A 24,337-nucleotide genomic window follows, 5' to 3' on the forward strand; every position below is an offset into this window, starting at 1 on the left:
CAGGACTTCTACAAACACTCATCACCATAGCTATCCACCTATGAAGATTATCTACTACACAGGTATTTCTGTAATTTTCAGCATACCTCTATCTAATCAATGCATCCACTAAACCCTACTCCCTAGAGCTACTGAAGAAAACGGAGGCCAAAACAGTAAGATGGGTAAGGCGTTTGCCTTGCATGCAGCTGATGCAGGTTCATTCCCTGGCACCCACTATGGTCCCCCAAGCGCCGCCAAGAGTGATTCCAGAGCACAGAGCCTCTTTAATACCACACTGAAGTACACCAAAATGGCTAGTTCTTATCTTCTTGCTAATAAAGCCAATGAGCAGTTTTAGTCCACATCTTAAATTATCTATCAGAGGCATTTTACAGGAATTGGTGGCTCCTTCTTCCACTTCACTTTCAAGGTGCAACACTCTCTTTTTCACTTACCATTTATGTTCTTTCTTACCTCCTTACCTGATCCCTCCTGTTCTAGACCTTTTAACATTTGAGTATCGGATACTCGGTTATTGGTCCACTTTTATATTCAACCTTTGGTTATTTTATCCAGTATCAAAACTTAAAATTTCATCTACATACTTTTGATACACATATTTATATTTCTAACCAAGTCCTTTCTCCTCAATACCAGATCAATACATGCAGTTATTTCTCAACATCTCCATATGAATATCTAATAGATATCTCAAACTTAATGATTCAAAACTGAATTCTTGGACCTGGGATATGGATTAGTGGTAAAGTATTTACCTTCGATGTGTGAAGCCCTATGTGTTCAATTTCCAGGACCGCAGGGGGAAAAAAAACTGAATTCCTGATTCCTATCTTCAATACTCCAAACCCATTCCCCTGAAACTTAGCATATCCCAGTATATAAGACCAACTTTCCAGCTCCTAAGCCCCCCACCAAAAAAAAACCTGGAATAGTCCTCAATTCTACTTTCTATATCTAATTCAGCAAATACTATTGATTCTACCTTCAAGATATATTTAGTCTCAGCAACTCTAACTGCTACTATAGCCATACTCATCAAGTCAAAATTCACATAAACCTTTTGTTATCTCTTCTCACACAGATACACGATAAACATCCCACGCATATCACTATTAGAGGTTAAAAGGTAAAAAAAGGTAAAGGCCCTCCCGTTGTTCGTCGATTTGCTCGAGCGGGCCCAGTAACGTCTCCATTGGAGACTTTGTTGTTACTGTGTCTGGCATATCGAATACGTCACGGGGAGCTTGCCAGGCTCTGCCGTGCGGGCGAGATACTCTCGGTAGCTTGCTGAGCTCTCCGAGAGGGGCGGAGGAATCGAACTCGGGTCAGCCATGTTGGCTGCGTGCAAGGCAAACACCCAACCGCTATGCTATCGCTCCAGCCCATTAGAGTTTAAATAAATCCTTATTACAGCATCTAGTAAAACATGGAAACTGACACATCTGTCCAACCTTTATAGACGAAACTGTGTTTGAGATTAATCAAATAATACAAGTTGATAAGGTACAAACACCTCTTTATAAAAGAATGATAGCTAATACTTGTAGAGGGCATTATAAATTAAAAAAACTTGGAACATTATAAAAAATAACTATGAGGTCGCATGATAGTATAGTGGATATGACATTTGTCTTGCACGTGGCTGACCTGAGTTCAACCCCCGTATCCCCACAAGGAGTTATTACTGAATGCAGAGATAGGAGAAACCCCTGAGCATCGCTGAGTATGGCCCTGAAAAAAACTGACTAGAGAAAGTATTAATATTCTAAATCACTTAATGTAACTGGACATTCTGCTGGGTATGGCCCAGAAAAATAACTGACTAGAGAAAGTATTAATATTCTAAATCACTTAATGTAACTGGACATTCACATTAACACCAATATCACTCTTACAACTGACAAGGAGAGAAATAGCATTGGATAATGGAAGGATTGACTGTAAAATTCTCAAACCCAAGTCAGACATATTATACAAAGTGAAATATACAACATAATCAAAAGTATACACTTGACATAAAATATTTTAGCTGAAAACAGCCAAACTTTTAGACTTAATACCATGTACAATATGAAATGCAAGGTACAAAGTACAAATTAAACCAACCATAAAAAGTATCAAATAAATTCAAAAATCTTCAATGGCAAGTTTCCGCAATAAGACAGTTACTAAAGGAGGATATGCTCTAAATTTAAGAAAATTGAAGAATTCTAACAATCAAATGTAATGTGATTTTTTAAATATTTTTTAGTTTTTATAGTAATGTCTTTTCGAATAGATCACTGAGCATTTTACACTTGTAAAATGCATTAGGGAAACATTTGAGGAATTTGAATACAGTCTGAGTTTATATATTTACTATATAACAAAGATCAACTTGGGCATACAAATGATATCATGTTTATAAATGAAAATGCCAAAGAAGTTCAGTCATACGTGGGATATACAGAAAGGGAATGGACAAGAGCAAATGAAAACAAATCCTTGGATTATGAAAAAAGATATGAGGTTAACCCAGACAGGCAGACAGCACTAATATTACTGTAAAAAATTTAATAAACAGAAAAATTTCCTACTTTTAAAAATTAAAAAATAATGTTTTTAGGAGTATTCAGCTGCAATAAAAACATGCAATATACCAATATAAAATGTGTTATAAGTGATAGGATAATAATTATTATGCCATTACTCCCTTGCTAATATATTTGAAAATGTTCATAATACAGTGAAAAGGGGGGAGGGGCTAATGCAAATGATTGGAAGCAACCGTTCCCAATTAGATCCCCAGAATCACATAATCCTTCAAGCATTGCCAGGTGCAGCCCTGGAGGCCCCCAAGCACTACCAGGTTAACCCAGGTAATCCCTGGCACCAAAGGGCACACACAGCATTCTGTCTCTGGCACTGAACTGATGATTATGTGGCAGAGAATCACTGGGAGGGATCCAGAGCCTCATGAACAACACTTAGGAGACAAAAAAGCAAAACGAAAACAAAATTAAAAAATAAAAATAACTGGTGCCGGAGCGATAGCACAGCAGGTAGGGCGTTTACCTTGCATGCAGCCAACCCGGGTTCGATCCCTGGCATCCCATATGGTCCCCAAACACCGCCAGGAGTAATTCCTGAGTGCAGAACCAGGAGTGACCCCTGAGCATCGCTGGGTATGACCCAAAAAGCAAAAATAAATAAATAAATAAAAATAGCTGAAGCCAGAGATACCAATCAAAGAGTTGGAGTGAATGTTTTATAAGCTAAAAGCCAAGAGCTGGCACCCACAATATTCTCCAAGCATTGATGAGCCTGCAATAGCCTCCAATCACGGTCAGGTATGACCAAAACAAAACAAAATTAGAATTAAGATCATCTACCTTAGTGCACTAATTTATAGTTAAACATTACTCTAAATCCACTGGTTCACCCCACCAAAGTCAAAAACCTTTCCCTTTATATCTTTATCTATCATTGACATAATCTACCTATTTCTATGATCTAGTTACACTGGCTCCTTGTTGTTCAATACTTCAAGCATGTCTTCAATTCAACCTCCAGACCTTTGCATAGGCTGTTCTCTTTGCCTTCAGGATCAAGAATCCTAACAATTCACTTCATCACATTCTTTGTGTCTTTGCTACATTTTCACCTTTTCAATGAGATCTATTCTTACTCTTTTATTTAAAATTGCAAATTCCCATTCCAACAATCTTCATACTTGTTATGCTCGGTTTTTGTTTGTTTTTATTCTGGTTTTTCTTCATTAGAAAGGGATAGGTTGATCACTTTCTAACCTTTCATTTGATTTACTGAAAACACAAGGACCATGAAGGCAAGGAAATGTATTTACATAAATAATAGCCCCAGAATCCACAGCAGTACCTAAAATACAAGAGGTATTTCTTATGCACACCTCTTTTGTACGAGTATTTCTTACATAAATACATTTAGAGTACAACTATGCCTATACATTGTGGGATTATTACTTTTTTATGTTTCAATCCATAAATCAAGGGCTGTGACCTGGGTCAGTCATTATCTCCTGTGGCAAGACAACTCCAGTCAAGTTTGCCTTTAGGTATCCAAAAACTGTCTTGTATTCCTTTCTTTCTGTTTTTTATGATAATCCTTGTGCTATCCCTAAGCTTGCTATTGTGCCAATCCCTGTTAGGAGAATCTAGCAGATTTGACTGCACTCCCTATTACCTAAGTCGAACATTCAGAATAGTTGATCACAGGTAAATACTATATTAAAATCACTCTAACATAATTATGGGGATGACCAGTTTTGTCAAGAGAGAGAAAAATAAGAATTCCCAATTGATGAAAATATGGACTGTGGACAAGTTGAGTGAATGAACATTTTCAAATAGCAGTAAAGGAGGGGCAGATTAAGGCAAGAGAATAATAACACAGGCTGATCCTGGGAACCAAAGTCAAATTCACTTAAAAGTCCTTGATTTTCCTGGATTTTTTTTTTACCTCCCAGACCACAATTATCTATGAGATCTCTAACATTTTATTTCGTGTCTTCAGTGATATTTAAGCATGCAGTCTCACAACATATCTCAAGCAATAAAAACAAGGGAACAATGCCAGACAGAGCAATACAAGGGATACTCTCCAAAATTAAAGGTGATTTATAAATCAAATGTTTCTTCAATGGATATTTCTTAAAAAGGTTGATAATCTTCAAAAATATTTTAATATTTTCAACACTACCCTCAGATATTTTTAATCAGTATGAAACAGATATATTATGAGGCAAGGTCTCATATAATTTAATTTTAAAATTCACATAAATTTAATTATTGTGATTTGCTTTGAAAACTAGTATCCAAAGCCCTAACCTAAAAATTAGTAAAACAGAGACCCTGTCCTATTTGTTTCACAATCCAGGAAAGAGATGTAGTTTATTCTAACATAACCTCCTAAGTGCTAGAAGTCTGCATGCCAAGTTTTATCAGAATAGAGATTAAGAGGTGACAAACTGTTTATGGCTGAAGTGTCAGCCAAGAATTATACTGAGAAAGTAGCCCTTGATCTTAAAAAACAAATAGTTCACAAGATAAAAATAGGTGAGAGGTTTAGTTAAGAACAATTATAAGGGAAGACATGAATGTGGGTGTACTTAAAGCAGACCTTCTACCTTAACAAGTTTTCAATTTAAGGCCATTGACAATCTAAAGTCTTCCCACCATTCCATTTCCTGCCCCTTCTTTGCCCCACACCTTAAAAAAAAGAATCAAGCCATGGCAAACTATATACCATGTCTTTAATCTGTGATGTACATTAATGCCACCATATCTTCACTCTCACCTCTATGCAAGACACTCATCAAACACCTATTAATTCTTCAAATTCCAGGCTTTTAAAGGGGAGGAATATATCTATAATGTCTTCCCTAACTCTCCAAAGGCAAACATTTATCATGCTTTTCTAAAGGCTTTCACATCACATCATTTATACTAATATGGTGCTCATCACCTACTAGTTATTCATCTCTTTAACCATCTCTTCTGTTAGAAAGACTAGCTAAAACTAATTTATAAATAAAATTCAAAATAAATTATATAAACATAAAATCATTAAATTAACCCCACTCTATATATGTACATATAAATGTATATTTTTACCTGATAAAATTTGAATTTGAACCCAAGAATATGACACAGTGTTTGCGGTTCACACATACTCATGTAAGATTCTAATAAAGATATAAAGAAGTCATCAAGCTCTGGCCTGCATTCAAACACTTCTAAAATGACATCCAAAACTCTATTGGGATCCAGATTAAAGCATCCTGCAACAGATGAGATATACACAAATCAACTGATTAAACATTACTTCTAGTAAAGTTATTTACTTTCAGGGATAACGTATATAACAAAATAATGTTTTTTAAAACTTCTTTTAGAAGTTTGCTTCGTTTGCCCCAAAGGGAAATCTTCATAACTGTCAAATGATCAAGTTTGCTCCTGAAAAGACATGTGACTTACACAAATCACAATTTGGGTTAATGACAGGGCTAGTGTTAAAGCCCAAGATCTGTCACACTAACTCAAGTACCCTTTCTTATGTGTCACAATATCTTATCAGTTCTTGAGTATTCAGGAGAGTAAAAAATAAACCACATTTTCAATTCTTGGCAAACTATGAAAATCAAACAATGCATTTTACAAGTTACACAAAGAAGTGTTTAATGATTTATGCAGACATCTGAAATATCTATAAATATCTCAAATAAAAGCAAAACATTCAGATTGAGCAAAATATGCCATCATTTTTAGAGTCATCAATAAGTTTATAGTATACAACAAAGCGATAAAATAAAATTGAATTGCAGCATTGATTTATATTTAAGCTTTTTGAGCAGCAGTCTAAAGGTATAACAGATATATTTCCAATATTAAAGAGATGAGAGAAAACCAACAACTTGAGCACAGAACAAAGGAGTGTTGACTGAAAAAGCAAAGAGGAAAAAGCAGGCAATTGAACAAAGCAGAACAAAGAAGGGTAAGAAACACTGAATAAATGCTCATGAATATTGTGGGTATTCCCCTGGGTATGCTAAACAGAATCAATGATATAGATTTAATGAGCATTTTATCAGTCATCCTATTCTTAACACATTAGCTCTATTTGCTTCTACTTCAGCTGTTCTATAATTATAGTGCACATTCATGAGAATGTAACCATTTACACACAGCAAGTAGAGAAATAATTTAAACAATTTAAGCAAATTCATCAATCTTTCTCTCAATAATATTTATGACTCGGTGAGCATGAGTTATCAATGTGACATGCCCTCAAGTTTATTCAACTCCCACATACTTCATGCAGAAAGCTAAAAAAACAAGTATCAGGGCTGGAGCAATAGTACAGTGGAAAAGGCACTTATATTGCATGCAGATGACCCTGGTTCGATCTCAGGACCATATCATTCTTTAATTATCACTGTGGTTGAACACCACATATGGTCTCCCAAGCCTCCTCAAGAGAGAGATCCCTGAGCACAGAGCCAGAAGTAAGCCCAGAGCACTGCCTGGTGTGACCCAAAGACAACTGCAAAAACCAAGTATCAGCCTTTGCATCTTTCATAAAAGAAAAACTGTCTTATGAATTTTCTATTAAATGTCTCAGGCATCATAAATTTACCCAAAGAGAATGACTTTGGCTACATTAGACAGAAACAGTAACCAAGCAAGATTTTAGTCTGATCATTAAAATGATCTTTAAAATCTTAGCGATTTGTTAACTGTTAAGCTTTCATATTTAATGAGCCTCTAGTAGCAATCAGTAAGCTGTAAAGTCACAACAATTTTTTTCTAATGTAAGTTATGTATAAAACATAGGCACTTTTTGTGGAAGCTTCTTAGAAAGGCTTTTGTCCAGTGCAAGCGCCCCTAGTCATGTTCTGTTGGAGCAGGCGATAGTTCAAAGGACAGCAGTGCAGGCCTGGTACTAGAAGGCCAGGTTCTATTCTCAGTACCACATCATTTTTTAATTATCACTGGGGTGGCCCCAAGCACTTCTAAACCCAAGCAGCACTGGCCTGAGTAATGCAAAGTAACACCAGAAGTAATCCCCAGGTCTCCTGAGGACTGCTTGGGAAACTTCAAGCAAAAGTCATTTAATCTTGAAAGAGATCTTAAGCCTAGCTCCTATTTTTCTCACCAGTTACATTACGGAATAAATACACACATGTAATACTTTTATGTCTTTTGAAGAACAGAGAACCATGTTGAAAGGAAACAAGTGGAAAAATAAGAAAATAATGAACATATAATGGCTATAGATTCATTACTTCATTTAAATAAACATAAAAGGCACTACATTCCAGGTACTTATGAGGTGGAGATTACCTCTCCTATCCTTGAGGAAAGTTTATAACTTTTGGCTGATACATATCTGAATAAATGCACCAAAAATTACCGAAGTTTCCCAAAGATGAACAAGATGGCTAGTATATTAAGATAAGTAAGTATAACTAGAAGAAAAAAAATTACTAAATTGGCAATGGCAGTATTGGGATTAAAGCAAAACTGAGGTCCTTAACAGAAAACAAAGAAGATCAAGGTAATACTGTTAAAATATGATTTGGAGAGGTGTCTAACTTACACATTTAGATAAGAAATCAGAAATCAGAATGATAGCTTCAAGAATCATGTTCCTAAAAGGAAATGCCCTGCCACAGAGGCGGGGTGGGATGGGGGGGATGGGGGGATAGAGGGGTGGGAGGGATACTGGGATCACTGGTGGTGGAGAATGGGCACTGGTGGAGGGATGGGTACTCGACCATTGTATAACTGAAACCCAAGCACAAAAATTTGTAAGTCTACAACTGTACCTCATGGTGTTTCACTAAAAAAATATTAAAAAACAAAATGAATCATGTTCCTGGGGCTGGACCAATAGCACAGTGGGTAGTTTAATTGTCTTGCACACGGCCAACCCGGGTTTGATTCCCAACATCCCATATGGTTCCCCAAGCACTGCCAGGAGTAATTCCTGAGTGCATGAGCCAGGAGTAACCCCTGTGCATCACCGGGTGTGACCCAAACAGCAAAGAAAAAAAAAATCATGTTGCTGGCAAAATGGATGTTATCAGGTAAGAAATACCACGTTCTGAACAAAAGAAAATCATCCGACACCCAAAATTGAATTAGAAACAGGTTATGCTATGGACTGAATGTTGGTGTTCCACCAAATTTCCTGCTGAAATTTAAATGTCCAATATAATGGTATAAGGGTAGAGCTCTGTGCTTATGTCATGCGGGCAAAGCTTCTCAAACAATGGGAATGAGTCAGCCAGAAAACAAATTAACAGACCCAGCAAGAGGAAATCGACCACCTCAGCACCTACATTCTAGGCACTGAGGTTAAAGGTACTAAACCAAGCAAACAAAGCCTTCATTTCCTTGTGGAGCTTAAAAATTAGCACGGGTATGCATGCTATATAAGAAAAATAGTCAGCAACAAGAAGTGCCAAGTGTGTGGTCAGAGAAAGCTTCATCAGAAAGGTAATATCTGATTAATGTCTTATTGACGTGTCATAATATACTTGCTGGACTAGTACAAAAGTTTAGCCCAAGAAATCAAATACTACTCATGGAATACCACAAGTTTGCAGTTGTGATATCCACCTTGTTCTTCGGAGACAACAACATGACTTTTCTCTATGTGCGTAAATTTCATGGAAACAGGGGCAAGAGATTATACAATGGTCAAGGAACCGGCTTAGTATGCATCTATCACAGGCCCCAAACATTACCATGTGTAGGCTCAGCTTTCAATCAGTGACCCAGTAAGTCTAGAATCAACAAGAGGTGCCACCAGGCTCCATGACCACTACTTGGGAGACATCCAAGTCCCACCAAAGAAAGAAAAAACTATGAGACTAACATTTTCTGTTTTATGTTACACTTGAACATTTGCTGTACTTATCTTTTTACTTCTGTCTTTATAGTCTGCAAATTTAAAAAACTTACCTATTAAAGATTTGATATTTTCTAATATCAAATCACTAGTAACATTTCCAGATAAATCTTGTCCCAATTCAGCAATCAGCTTGGCATAACCTTCATTCTCTTCTCTTAACAAATTGAATTTCTGCTGCTTATAACTGAAATTATATAAATATCATACAGGACAAAATTTGATTAAAAGGCTGCTATGAAACTGCTGTTTTCATTTGTTTCTTATATACAATCTTCAGAATAACTGTTAAAAAGTTTACCTCTCTGTATCTTTTAAGATAGAAGGTAACAGTGGTTCAGAATTACGTGCATGAGAAACCATCATTAAGAATATTATAAAAACACGGAATTTCAATCCACAAAAAAATTAGTAAAAAGGAGTAACAGTGGTTCATAAGAGACACTCCAATGTTACTTCACAAGGAAAATCATTAGCACAAGGACAGCATATCACTAATACACCAAGGAGCAATAATTTCCACCACTAAGAATAACCATAGTTCCAAATTTTATTGGCAGTAATAAAAACAATTAGTATTATTTTAACTTAGAATATAGGAAAAAACACTAGTTTCACACAGATAACATTCACTGTTGACCTAAACTCCTTGTTTTAGAAAGAAAAAATACAAGACACATGCTAACAGCAGCAAAAATAGTCTTTCAAATTGCCTACAGAATCTTCTGGCATTTTAAGTGAAAACATAAACATCACTCAGGTTTTTTATATCCAGCATAAATATAAATGTACTTACAAGAGCTTTGTCTTGATTTTAACAGACTTTTGATTGAACTGCTGTGATTGTTTGATAAGTCCTAAGGACTCCAATGTTTCTGGATCCAGGCGTTCCTTTAGAACTGTGTCCGAAACTAAATACTGCATCAAAAAATATTGAAAGTCATCTGTTCCTTAGCATTTCAACCATGCATTCATATGTGTTCAAAAATAATATTTCATAATAGCACTGCACTGTAGCACTGTCCTCCCGTTGTTCATTGATTTGCTCGAGCGGGCCCAGTAACATCTCCATTGTGAGACTTCTTGTTACTGTGTTTGGCATATCAGATATGTCATGGGTAGCTTGCCAGGCTTTGCCGTGAGGGTGATATACTCTCAGTAGCTTGCCAGGCTCTCCGAGAGGGGTGGAGGATCGAACCTGGGTCGGCCGGGTCCACTGAATGCAAGGCAAACACCCTACCCGCTGTGCTATCGCTCCAGTCCAATATTAGATAATAAGAATATTAAAATAATATACTATAAACAATTTATAACTTTTTAAAGGCTTTAAAGGGTACTTTAGAGATAGAACAGGGGTCAAGGCAGAGGACCCACATGCAACCAGCCTTGGTTCTATCCCTAGCACCACATGGTCCCCTGAGCATTGTAGATTTAATCCTAGAAGCCCCCAAGCACTGCCAGGGTGACCCAGGTAACCCCTGACACTGCAGAGTCAGAAGCAGCACCAAATCTTAGGTCCTCACAGTGAACCACTAGCCCACTAGGCTACAAATCACCAGAAGGGGAACCCTGGACCTCTTGGACACCACTTCAGACCCCACCCCACAAAAAAGGCTTGGAAGTTTAGTAGCACAAAAATCATGAATCTAAGTATTAAAAAATTAAAATGTTACTCTTTTAACTAAAAATACATTTGCTATACCCAGCCTATGAACAGTAAAAACAAAACAAAACTACAGACAAAATTCTGATTGATCTTATTGAGTGTATCAACTCAATGTTCTTTAACAGAGCACATCAGCCACTTGGGGGTATTCTTTTGTTTTGTTTTTGGACCCACGCCTGGTGGTGGCTCATGGACCACGTGGTATAAGGAATAGAACCCGGGCCACCTACCAAATGCATTCACCTACCAAAAACAAAGCATACCCTTCGCCCATTGAGCTCTCTTCAGCCCCACATCAGCCTTTTCTGCTATTTAAGTTTATTTCTAGCACAGCAAATACATGTACATTCTTCCAGTTTTAAGTAATGACACTTCTACTTGGTTTTAAACTTATGAATATTAAGCAGTTTAACATGTTCTAGAATTTATCATTTTAATCTACGTCCATTTTTGTTGTCTAATAATGGATTTATGACACATTTTTCACTTCAAAACCTTTTCAGATCATTTCTACTCACTTGATACTTACCTTCTTCTTAATCACTTTAGTAAGTCAGGAGTATCACCAAAGGCTTTATAAGTATAGGTCTGAAGAGCATGCAGTTTATATACATATACAAAAGCTTGTAAATATACATGTCTATGTGTATATAACTTATAATTTCATAGAAATTATTAACATGTCTAATATAACTAAACATTTCATGGAAAAACCCAAATCTCACTAATTGTCAATATACTACTTCATTAACATGATTTACTATAAAGGTAATTATTCTATGTAAAATTTAGAGACAAAGTATTTTAAACTCACCAAACATGCTAATACCAATTGTGTAAAATAGTCTCTCTTGCTTTTTTCTTCTAAACAATTTGTCTCAATATCTATAAAGATGAACAAAAATAGATGAATATTTTCTTAGACTCTAAACTCATGAGAATAGCAAGTAAGGGAAGAATGGGGAGCATAGGAGGTGGTGGCCGACTGCTGGCAATGTAGGACCACTGATCAGAGGTGTTTGACATCTTGACAATGTAGAGTTGAGGTAACTCTATACATCAGAACTGCAAGAGTCAATACTACTGTAAACATGCATGCAAAACTATTAGCATTTTTAAACTAGTTTAATAGGAAGCAGAGGGGAGACTCCATGGCATTGGACACGAACACTGGTGATGGGTTCAGAGTTGAAACAGTGCATACCTAAAACTATTATTAACAGTTAAGTCACAGTGCCTTAAAGGAAAACTGTTTAAAATTTAAAAATTGAGTTAACTAGATTTCAAAATGGCTAATTCTAAATTTAGGAAAAATTTAAATTATGGTTAAACATGAGCTGTCCTATATATGCCTGTGAATGATTAGAATTAACTTCTCTTCCTATTGAAGAATGACCTCACAACAAATGCTATATCCATACAAGAGTTACACGCTGTGTCACTCAAAATAATCACTGTCACTGTCACTGTCCTCCTGTTGTTCATCAATTTGCTTGAGCAGGCCCACTAACATTGTGAGACTTGTTACTGTGTTTGGCATATTGAATACGTCACAGGTAGCAGGCTTTGCCGTGTGGGCAGAATACTATCGGTAGCTTGCCGGGCTCTCCAAGAGGGGCAGAGGAATCAAACTCAAGTTGTGGCTGTGTTGGCCACATGCAAGGCAAACACCTACCCACTGTACTATCGCTCCATCCCATTCAAAATAATAAAACTTAAAAATACTTATACTGTTTTGGGGGGGCTGAAGTGATAGTACAGTGGGTAGGGCATTTGCCTTGCACGCAGCCAACCCGGATTCAATTCCCAGCATCCCATATGGTCCCCTGAGCACCGCCAGGAGTAATTCCTGAGTGCAAAGCCAGGCGTATCCCCTGAGCATCGCCAGGTGTGACCCAAAAAAGCAAAAAAAAATATTTATACTGTTTTCAAAATTGGAAATATTCAAGCAAAGCTTAAATGATCAAATCTTGGAGCTGAAGCAATAGTATGGGTAGGGTATTTGCTTTGTGCCCAGTCAACCAGGGGTTTGATCCCTGGTACCACATATGGTCTCCCACCACCCCAGCACTACCAGGTGTGATCCCTGAGTGCAGAGCCAGGAGTAAGGCCTGACCACCACCAAGTGTGGCACCTGAACCCCACAAAAAATGTCTAAACAGGTTTTGTTCTTTTAACCAACATTTTTCCTAATACCTAAGGAAAGGTAAAATACCTTAAGGGGTTTTTTCCAAAAACCCTAAGATTCATCGACCTTAAGTTTGCTTTCCTCTTAAACTTCTAAGTAAGGTACTATTGTCTAGGTGTTGGCCATGTTAGAAAATGATATTAAAAGGACCTCAATAAATTTCTTAGCAAAGTTACCGCAATAACCAAACAGGCTCTATTAGCACAGCTATGCTGTTTTCCCTTGTTTTCTTTATTCCTTTGCTCCTAACTCACAGATTAATCCTAACTAATTCATTCATTACCCTTGATTCTTAAACTGAATCAGTACTTGGTAAATTCTCTTTAATTTCCCCTTTAAGTTTACTAAAAATTCCTCAACTATTTCCAACTAGTTACCAATATCAACAACCACCCCAGCTAAAGATTCCACCAGTGCATCAAGTTTCAAGTTGCACAAGACCAATGGTAGGTACACTTGAAGTTAATAAAGTTGACAGGTCCCTTCACCATTACATGATTTTACTCTTTTGAAGAAAATTAAAGAATAGTACAACTGGGTAGCGCGTTTGCCTTGCGCAAAGCCAACCTGGGTTTGATCTCTGGCATCCAATATGGTCCCCTGTGCTCGTGAGGCATGATCACTGAGCAGAGTTAGGAATAAGCCCTGAGCATACCCAGGTGTTGGCCAAAATAAAAAAAAAAACCTTTCAATTTTTAAAAATAAAAGTATCTTCACTAGTAAGTTACAGTACTGACTTCCCTATAAACTTTTAAAGTATTGCAAAGACACCGGGCTGGAGCAATAGCACAGCGTGTAAGGCGTTTGCTTTGTACAAGGCCAACCCGGGTTCGATTCCCAGCAATTCCATATGATCCCCTGAACACTGCCAGGAGTAACTTCTGAGTGCAGAGCCAGGGGTAACCCCTATGCATCACTTGGTGTGACCCAAAAAGCCAAAAAAAAAAAAGCTTTACAGAAGACCTATAATATAGAAAGTGCTACCCAAAGCCACCTATTTTAGTATTGTTATCATCATTATGACTGCCATCATCATTATTATTAGTTAACTCATTATTACTCCTATTTCTCTACCTTGATCTGGGCTCACACTCAAGAGTGAGGGGGTGGATGAGTGAGGGGGCAGGTAAGAGAAATTTTCTCTCCAAGTTTGCTGCCCTAATCCTGCTTGTAAAAATGGACTGGACAGGCTAAAAGAAATTTCTTAAGAGCAACCAAACATCTTGAATTCATGTTACTTGTAAAAAAGACTTGTAACAATAATTTTTAATACCATGCAATGCAACAATGGAGGATAAATATATTACAATTAGTTGATAATTTCTGATACTTTTATCAAGGAAAATTTTTTCACAAAATATTACCTACAAGTAGTAAGAGCAAAATTTTTAAATTATAACTTGTTTCATAGATTTAATTTTAATACATCTTTAGTGTTAGTTTTTAGACATAAACAAACAAAAGATTTTAGAATTGTTGGCATAAATGAACTAATCCAAATGAGAACAGAAAACATAGATTATCATCCAAATTATGAACAGTCTTAAAAATGAAAATAGACACTATCAATGACTATGCCAGGGAAGTAAAACATAACTAGGACAAATGTTCACCCCGTCACTGGTCTGCTCTTTCCAATCAACATTCATTGTCCACATACATTCTATCTTGCTCCAACCAGATTATAAAATCTTTATCAAAGAATCAAACACAGGACATTTGAATTCATGAAGAATAAATTCCAGATTCTAAGAAATTTTCTGATTCTAGAGTTAACCTTAATGAGTTTGAGGATGCAGAGATAGTACAGTGGGTCAAGTGCTTGCCTTATAGACAGCCAGCCCAGGTTCAATCCCTAGCATCCCATATGATCCCCAGAGCCCATCAAAAGTGATCCCTAAACCCAGCACCAGGAGCAAGTCCTGAGCACCTCCAGGTGTCACCCAAAACAAAACAAACAAAAGATTAATAAGCTAAAGCAATTCATTCCGTTCTGACAAGCCTTCAAAAGATGTCTTTTTTTATTTTTAAGTGATTATTATGATGTCTGGCTCTTATATTGTTTTCTGTAAAAGCAAAGCTAGAGAATGTATATAAGATTGATGAAAAAAACTCCAAAACTGCTCGCAGTTATATTCAGACCTAAAATTAGACAGAAAGGTGTAATTTGCATTACATTTTTAACCCATGCCTCCGATGGAAGGACGTTTTGTTCTAAGTCAAAGAAATATTCCTTTTTCGTTTTTTCTTTTGGGAGCATACCTGGAGGTACTCAGGGATTACTCCTAATTCTGTGCTCAGAGATAACTCTGGGTGGGGGCTCAGGGGTCCATATGGCATGCCCGGGATTAAACCCAGGTCAGCCACATGTAAGATTAAGTGCCCTACCTACTGCACTATCTCTCCAGACCCAGAAATATTTCTTTTTTAATCAACATGAATTTTTATTTAAACTACTATTTCTAAAGTTGGTGTCTAATCTCCCAAACAATGTATTTTGATTACTCTAGCATTTTTACTTCTAGAATTAACAAGAATCAAAAATGTAAAAATGAAAGTAAATATAAATTAAGTGTCCTAAACTTGAGAACATGACACTTATTGATAACCTAAATTAATAAGAATAATTTTGAAGCTATTAAAATTTGAGTTAATTCAAACTGACTTCAGAAAACTTGGGACTTTTACTTGATATTATGTAATGTGGCTCAATTTTATAAGACATTCTGAAAAATTCAAGTTATCTAAATTATACTTTAAAGTTAGTTCATAGTGATCATACTCACATCTGACTTACAATATCATATTCTTAATAAAGTAAAAACAAAATAATCTATATTTGTAGAAACATTCATACATTTCTAAGTATCTTTCAAAATAAAATATTTTATTTAACAGTATGCTAATTTCTCAAACCCCACTTTACAGGTGAAACAAAGACCTGATACCGACCGAGTATGCAGAATACATCAGCAAGAATGGAAGGCATGTCCTCACGAAATTCCTAATTGTAAAAATAGAATTAGTCATCGTAAATACTAGAATAGCAATTCAGCAAGTATTACAGTTTTAGATTTAACACACCTGAGTAAAACAAAATCTAAAAATATACACCACTATGTTGACAAAATTATTCAAATTCCTTTAAGAACATAAAAAGGTAAATAATGGTTAAAATATTTCAATTTCTAAATAACTCGATTACAGAAACAACCAAGGGTACATTCTCTGCTGAGAATGTGCAATCAGAACCTAAAATGTTTCCCTTCTCCCTCTGTCCTCTGCTCCGTATTTCCCACCCTTTACATTTTTCATTCTATGAGTGAGTGATATCATCATATATCCAAAACACAGACTCAACAAAACTGAAAACATAAGATCTAAATTAAACTACAACCACTGAAACATTGTAACCTGCCTAATCAAGTTGACAGGTAGAGATGGGGTAGGGTTTGAGTGGGGAATAAATATGGAAAGCTGCTGGAGGGACGCTGACACTGGTGGGAATGGTGTTGAAATATTATATACCTAAAACTCAACTATCAATAACTTTGTAAATCACAGTTAATTAAAAAAATACAGGGGGCTAGAGAGATAGTACAGCAGGTAGGTAGGGCGTTTGCCTTGCATGTGGCCGAACCAGAGTTCAATCCCCGGCACTCCATTTGGTCCCCCGAGCCCCGCCAATAGTGATCCCTGAGCACAGAGCCAGAAGTAAGCCCTGAGCACAGCTGGGTGTGACCCAAAAACCGAAAAAAAGAAAAAGAAAAGAAGAAAACAAAACCAAGGAGGATTAGGAGACATAATACAGAAGGCAAAGCACTTGCCTTGCATGCAGCAGACCCTGAGTCTATCCCTGGCACTGCATAAGGTCCTCTGAACACTGCCAGGGTCATTCCTGAACACAGAGCCAGAAATAGGAATAGGCCTTGAATACGGCCTGATGGGGCCTAAACCAATCCCACATATATACATACACAAAAGGAAACCAAGGCCCGAGAGAGAGTACAGAGCAGTCTCCAGCATCCTAGATGGTTCCCTCAAACACGCCAGAAGTAGTGCAGAGCCAGAAGAAACCTCTGAGCATCACCGGGTGTGGCCCAAAGATAAAAAAATAAATTAAAAAGAGATCAGAGAAGGGGTGAGGGCCATGGCTTGCAGGTGTGAGTCCCTTGATTAAATCCCTGACCCCACCTCAGAAAGGTAAGGGAAGGGATGGAAAACAATCACCTCAGGAAATATTGAAAAGTAAAAATGAATGACACTTTTTCACTGACATTTCATGTTACAAACCAGAATTTGAAGTACGTCACATCTACATAACTCAATAATATTAAAAATGGTACATTTTTTCACCTAATTTTAAATGCTGTAGGGACAGAAAAACAGTACAGGTTTATAAATGCATGCCTTAACTACAGCCAGGCTGGAATGAAATGATCATCCAAGTATGATCTAGTTCAGCCTTGGAGGCCCCCAAGCACTGCCAGGTGTGGTGCCAGAGATCTCTGAGCACACCTGGGGTGACCCAAGTAATCTCCAGTTATATCACAACAGGACATGAGCAGCACATCACATCCTTGAACCCTTGCATTGAAGCCTCAGCACCAAGAGGTATCTGCAATGTTCCTCAGACCTCCTAAATATTACTTGGGAAGTTCAAAATACAATTTTTAAAAAACAAAAATTTCAAATGCTGTGTTCAATACTGAATCAATACTGATCTATGCAAAAATCAAGAGTGGCAACATAAAATTAAATTTAAAAAAATATGGGCCGGAGTGATAGCACAGTGGGTAGGATGCTTGCCTTGCAAGTGGCTAACCTAAGTTCAAACTCCCATATCCAATATGGTTCTCTGAGCATCACCAGGAGTGATTCCGGGGTGCAGAACAAGGAGGAATCCCTAATCATTGCCAGAAATGCCCCCCCAAAAATTTAAACTAGGAAAAACAGGGGGCCAGAGAGACAGTTCAGTGGGTAAGGTGCTTGCCTTGCACACAGCCAAACCAGGTTTGATCCTGGCATCCATATGGTCCTCTGAGCCTGCCAGGAGTGACTCCTGAGTGCAGAGCCACAGGAACTCCTGAGAACTTCTTTGGGTACCCCAAAACAAAACAAAAAATTAAAGTTTTGAATTTTTTTAAAAACAGGAAAAACTAGTTTAAGCATCTGATGCCAAATAACCTGATTCTCTTAAGATGAAAACAGAAAAAAGTTTTCTTCAATATGCACTTTTATTTGTGGCCTTTGGAGAAACAATCAATCAAGTTTCCCCTTGCTTCTAGATAACTTCAGTACTAGATTTGTCTCGATTCCCCACTATTATACTTAATTTTAGTTATCTTCTATTGGTAAAGATAATAGTTCAATTACTGCAATTAGTTTGCTGAGACTATAATTAGCCTATTTTCAGATGCTGAAGAGAAATAGAATTCTAAAGAAAAACTGACAGCTGTAAGGTACACAATATATGTTTCTGTGGTTAAGATATAGGACAATGCAATAAGAGACTATGAGAAAGCAATGACAAAGCAATCCAGCTAAAGAAGTATACATAAGCAATAATTACGGAATCAAGGGAAAAGGGACACTTAGTGACACACACACAAAAGTTCATTTGAACTGTTCATTTTCAATAATGGGAAAAGTATTAGAATCAGATTACATAAACAAACTAAAACCTACTCTGATGCCCAATGTATGGAATGAAATAACCTTAACTGTCAACTAGTCTTTAGTGTCCGCTTCTTAAAGTCTATGAATTATGGCTACATCTACTTGAATGCAAGTATTCAAGCAACTTGAAGGCCAAAATAACAGATCAAGGTCAGAGTTTTCAAACACAGAATGCTAACTGTTTAGGAGATAAACAACTCTAAGCCAGAGAACAGTAATAGTATTAAGGTGCTGCCTTGCACATTGCTGGTTTCATTCAGGTTCTATCCCAGGCACCACACATGGTCCTCTGGGGACCCCCAGGAGTGATCCCTGAGCACAGAGCAAGAAATAAGTCCTGAACCCAGCTGGGCACGCCACTCCCCTAAAAGAAAATAATTCAAAAATAACACTAACACTGCTGTTATTAGAGAGTTCAGGGATGAAAGGGAAATTCATATTAAAATGTTTAATGTTCAAATACATCTCAATATGGGGAAGAAACATTCTAATAGAGAGTTAAATTTAGAAGTTTCTTAAGACTATCATTAGAAAAAACAAAACTTATACAAAGTAGATTATACCTTAACAGAATAAGATGATAGAAGCTAAAAGCTACAGAGGGGAAATCCATACTAATATATCAAAAGCTATAGTTCCTGCTTCAATAAAACTTACTAAAACACTGTTCTCAATTTAATAAAATTTATAAAAATTTCAAAATGAACCTAATAGTAATAATAAAACATTCCACTTGAAATTAGTTAAAATTTTCTAAAACAAACTGCAAACATGAAAACTGTCATCAAGTGAATGCTAGGTAGGCAATTCCAGTTTAAATCAATTTAATCCTCTATTTTAAAGGATAATGAATTTCTAAACATAAACACTAAGAAAATGATATTTGTATTGGGTGAAAAGTCTTCTAGTACTTTTACGGTAATACTTTTAAATTAAGTAAATCTTGATCTTGTTAAAAAGAAAAACTTCTGTCCTCCCAGCTAACCTAACATGTTCTCCTTTACAAGAAACTAAGCAAAAATACCTTTATTTGCAACAATGGCTCAAAATATTTAAAACAATGCTTTAACCTTAAAACACTAAGATAATTTTGAATAAAAGCTATACACTTTAAAGATATATAAAACACAGAACAAGATAAACAAATGCAAACACATAGATATACTTACGCTTATATCACTAAGGACGTTAGATGCCTGTTCATGTTTTAGATTTCCTTTAATAACATGGTATGATAACTCATAGAGAGCTTGCTGAAAATCTATCAAACATAAAAGAAGGTGTGAAGACAATCTCTTAAACATAAAATGTACATCATCTGGGGGAAGATTATGTATTTCCAACTTCTCAGATTATAAACAATGAAATATATTAATTATGGTTTTGTCTACATTTTCTTCCTTTTATCTTCACAAAAACATATTGCAAAAAGAGTAGAAAAAAGCTGATTCCACTACTTCAACTATACTTTAGCATTTCCTTCCAGTTTTTCCTGTATATATTTTATATATTCGTATTCATGGTGCAAACTGTTTAGTATTCTATTTGTTTGGGGGCCACACCTAGCCATGCTCAGGGCTTATTCCTGGCTCTGCACTCAGGAATCACTCCTAGTAGGGGTCAAAACCATAAATGGTGCTGGGGATCAAAACTGTGTTGGTCACGTGCAAGGCAAGCATACTACCTGCTGTACTATTGCTCTAGCCCCCCATTTGGTACTCTAATGCCTCCAATAAATACTACTTCGTTTTAGTTTGGGTGCCACACCCAGATGAGCTCAGTCCTTACTCCTGGCTGTGTTCAATGATCACTCCTGGTGGGGTCAGAGATGGAACCCACGTCAGCTGCTTGCAAGGGAAGCCCATACACACCACACTATCTCTCCAACCAAGGAATTCAAATCTTAATCACAGAAGGAGAATAATAATAGAGAACAAATGGTTAAATTATCTTATTAACATTAAGGTGAAATAAAATAGTAACAAAATAGTAAGGATTGCCTCAATTCACAAAATTTAAACACCCAATTTACTGATCAGAAACTACTACAGCACTGTGCATCAATCTTCTCTGTAACCAGTGCCCCTTCTGGGATTTTGCATTCCTGTGGCCCACATGTTGTGCCATTTGGCATCCAATCTCTCATCACAGCACTCACCCCTGTGCATTTATGGTTTTCTCCTCTAACACTCTTGTAATATCCTGGGAGTACTTTATCCACAGTAACTTTTCCCACAGAAACATGAATCACTACACTGTAACACTATCCTCCTGTTGTTCATCTATTTGCTGGAGTGGGCATCAGTAATGTCTCCATTGTGAGACTTGTTACTATTTTTGGCATTTAGAATACACCATGAGGAGCTTGCCAGGCTCTGCCAGGCAGGCGGAATACTCTAGGTGCGGAATACTCTAGGTGCAGAATACTCTAGGTAGCTGGTGAGGCTCTCCAAGAGGGAAACATGAATCAAAATGGCATAAAATTAATATTAATTTAATATTAAATATTGACTGAAATTAATATTCAGTCCTCTATAAGAACTGAAATATTCTGGGCAGAGAGATAGCGCAGCACCTTAAGGTGTTTTGTCTTCCACACAGCTGATCCAGGTTCAATCCCCTGCACCACATAGGGTTCCCCAAGGAATCAAGACCCCAGAAGCAATCCCTGGTCAAAGAGCCAAGAATATGCGCTGAGCAGTGCCTGGTATGGTCAAAAATAAAACAGAAAAAACTTTTGACTGAAATAATCACACCATGTTAAAGTATTTACAGTTTTTCTGAAAATTCTCTCATCTATTTAAGATGTTTATTGTAAACAAAATCAAGGTTAACTGAGCAGTTATAAACATGTCTTAAACATAGGGAAGTGGGGGTAGAGTATTGAAGTGTTTTTATAAAGAATTATTTTTCCTTTGTTACATGTATGGCAGTCAAGTAAGATTCAAAAAAGGAGATATTGGGGCCACAGAGAGAGTACAGCAGGCAGAATGCTTGACATGAATGCTGACAACCCAGGTTCAATGCCTGGAATCATATATGCTCCTCCAAGCACTCCCAGGACTGATTCCTAAGTGCAAAGATAGTAGCATCACTGGTGTGGCACCCAAAATGAGAGCAAAAAAAGAGATATATCAACATCAGAACTCTTTATGAATGCTCATGATGTGTTAAAAGTAGAATGAATTTTAAATAACTGGGAATGGGAGGGCTAAGAATGCTGTCTTAAAATAAGGCTTATCCAATGACAAAAAAAGGAAAAGGCTCATTCTTTAAAACTGCCCGGGGGTGGGGTGGCAGAGCAACAATGTAGAGGGCAGGGCATCTGCCTTGCATGCAGTCGAAGAGGGTTTGACACCTGGCACCACAAAAGGTCTCAGGAGCCTTGCCAGAAATGATTCCTGAGCACAAAGCCAGGAGGAAGCTCTGAGCACTGCCAAGTGTGGACAAAAAAATGTTTTCCAGGGCCAGAGAAATGGTACAGTGGATAAGGCACTTGCCTTTCATGCAGCTGTCCCAGGTTCAATCCCCAGCATCCTGTAAGGTCTACAAACTTACAGGGAATGATCCCTTGGGAACAGAGGCAGGAGTAAGCCCTGTGCAGAGTCAGGTGTGACCAAAACATAATGTTTTCCATTCAAATTTCCAAAATTTCTTTAAAAATAATTCAGACTCGGGAAATATCTGAAATCAGGGACATACAGAACCCAAATTCAGGATTGGAGCAGTAGTACAGCAGATAGAGTTGCTTGCCTTTCACCTGGCCAATCCACATTTGATTTGCAACACCCTATATGGTCCCCCAAACGTACCAAGAGTGATTCCTGAACACAGAACCAGGAGGAAACCCTAATCACCACCAGGTGTGGCCCAAAAGCAAACCAAAAAAGGGAACCCAAGTTCAATTCCTGATATTATTTAGACCCGAGAGCACCACTGGACATGGCCTTGGTGGCATCCGTAACTACTGGGCTTAGCAGTGAACTATCTAGCCAAGAATTTTGAGTACATGGGGCTGGAGAGAGAGAGAGAGGATTGGAGAGCTAGCACAGCGGTAGGGCGTTTGCCTTGCACGCAGCCACCCGGCAAAGCCGGGTTTGATTCCTCCGCCTCTCTCAGAGAGCCCGGCAAGCTACCGAGAGTATCTCGCCCGCACGGCAAAGCCTGGCAAGCTACCCGTGACATATTCTATATGCCAAACACAGTAACAAGTCTCACGATGGAGACGTTACTGGGCCCACTCGAGCAAATTGATGAACAACGGGAGGACCGTGACCGGAGCTGGAGAGAAAGTACAGAGGGTACAGCTAACCCCAGTTCAGTCTCCAGCATCCCATATGGTCCCCAAAGACCAACAGGAGTTGATCCTGAGTGCAGGGCCAGTAGTAATTCCTGCACATTGCAGTGTGCGCAAAAATGAAAAAAAAATCTTGAATCCTGAGGCCTGAACACTGCTTGGGAGCTCCCTCTCCAAAAACATATACTGTCATACTGGAGACGGAAAGATACTACAGTGGTTAAAGCACCTGTCTTGCATACAATCAACCAGTTCAATTCACAAAACTTCAGATGGGCCCCCAAACCTACCAGGAGTGATCCTTGAAAGCCAGGAATAAACATAGCCAGCTGTGGCCCCCAAACAAATAAGTATATAAAAGCATATACTCTCATCCTATCAGTTTTTAATTTTTATTATTGAGCTGTGATTTACAAAGTTATTGACAGTTGAGTTTTACAATTTTTATAACAGTAAACTCGTCTACAGAAAAATGTTCAAATCTATTCATAAACATATACAATAATAAATTTTATCAAATAATTTGGGGGCTATAAATTATTTTTCCAGATTGAATAACGTTATGGGTTCTACAACCAGTGAAAACTACATTTGAAAATGTATTTGCTTTTGTCACTCTTTTTCTAAATTCATGTGCCTAATTTTAAACTAATGGAAGTTAAACAGTAAAATTCTGTAAAGTACCTGAAAATTCATATCCTGACTTAATTACAAAGCATTTTATTAATAAATTACATTTGCAACTGCAGTAAACAACTCCTTTGCTTTTAATGTTTTCCATGACAACTACCTTTAACAAGATCCCTAGACACCACCTAAACATAACCAGCTGAACCTTAGTTTCTGGAAATTTCCTAGAACAAACAAAATCAGAATAGCTTCAATTTCCACGCTGATTTTTTCTTCTATTTATAACTTTTCTCTTCTATTTATAACTGATAGCTAGTCTGTATAATTTTTAAGAGTTACCAATTGCTGAAGTTTAAATATACATGACAATTATGAAAGTCAAACAATATACGACTACCACTCAAGTCAAGTAACACCCACATAGAGAAATGTGATATTTAAT

General features: G+C 37.2%; 1 protein-coding gene across 3 annotated transcripts in view; it reads right to left on the reverse strand.

Moving 5' to 3' along the window:
• Positions 1 to 24,337, reverse strand: part of THOC2 (THO complex subunit 2) — a 120,019-nt gene that overhangs the window by 76,068 nt on the left and 19,614 nt on the right. For all 3 annotated transcript variants that reach the window (XM_056125641.1, XM_056125640.1, XM_056125639.1), the window contains exons 3-8: positions 20,138 to 20,229; positions 16,242 to 16,293; positions 11,916 to 11,986; positions 10,232 to 10,353; positions 9,489 to 9,622; positions 5,634 to 5,800 (exon numbers count right to left, since the gene is read on the reverse strand). In XM_056125641.1, the coding sequence (XP_055981616.1) occupies positions 5,634 to 5,800; positions 9,489 to 9,622; positions 10,232 to 10,353; positions 11,916 to 11,986; positions 16,242 to 16,293; positions 20,138 to 20,229 (638 nt within the window). The remainder of the gene's footprint in view (positions 1 to 5,633; positions 5,801 to 9,488; positions 9,623 to 10,231; positions 10,354 to 11,915; positions 11,987 to 16,241; positions 16,294 to 20,137; positions 20,230 to 24,337) is intronic.

Source organism: Sorex fumeus, unplaced genomic scaffold, assembly GCF_029834395.1.
Source record: "Sorex fumeus unplaced genomic scaffold, SorFum_2.1 ptg000058l, whole genome shotgun sequence".
NCBI lineage: Eukaryota > Metazoa > Chordata > Mammalia > Eulipotyphla > Soricidae > Sorex > Sorex fumeus.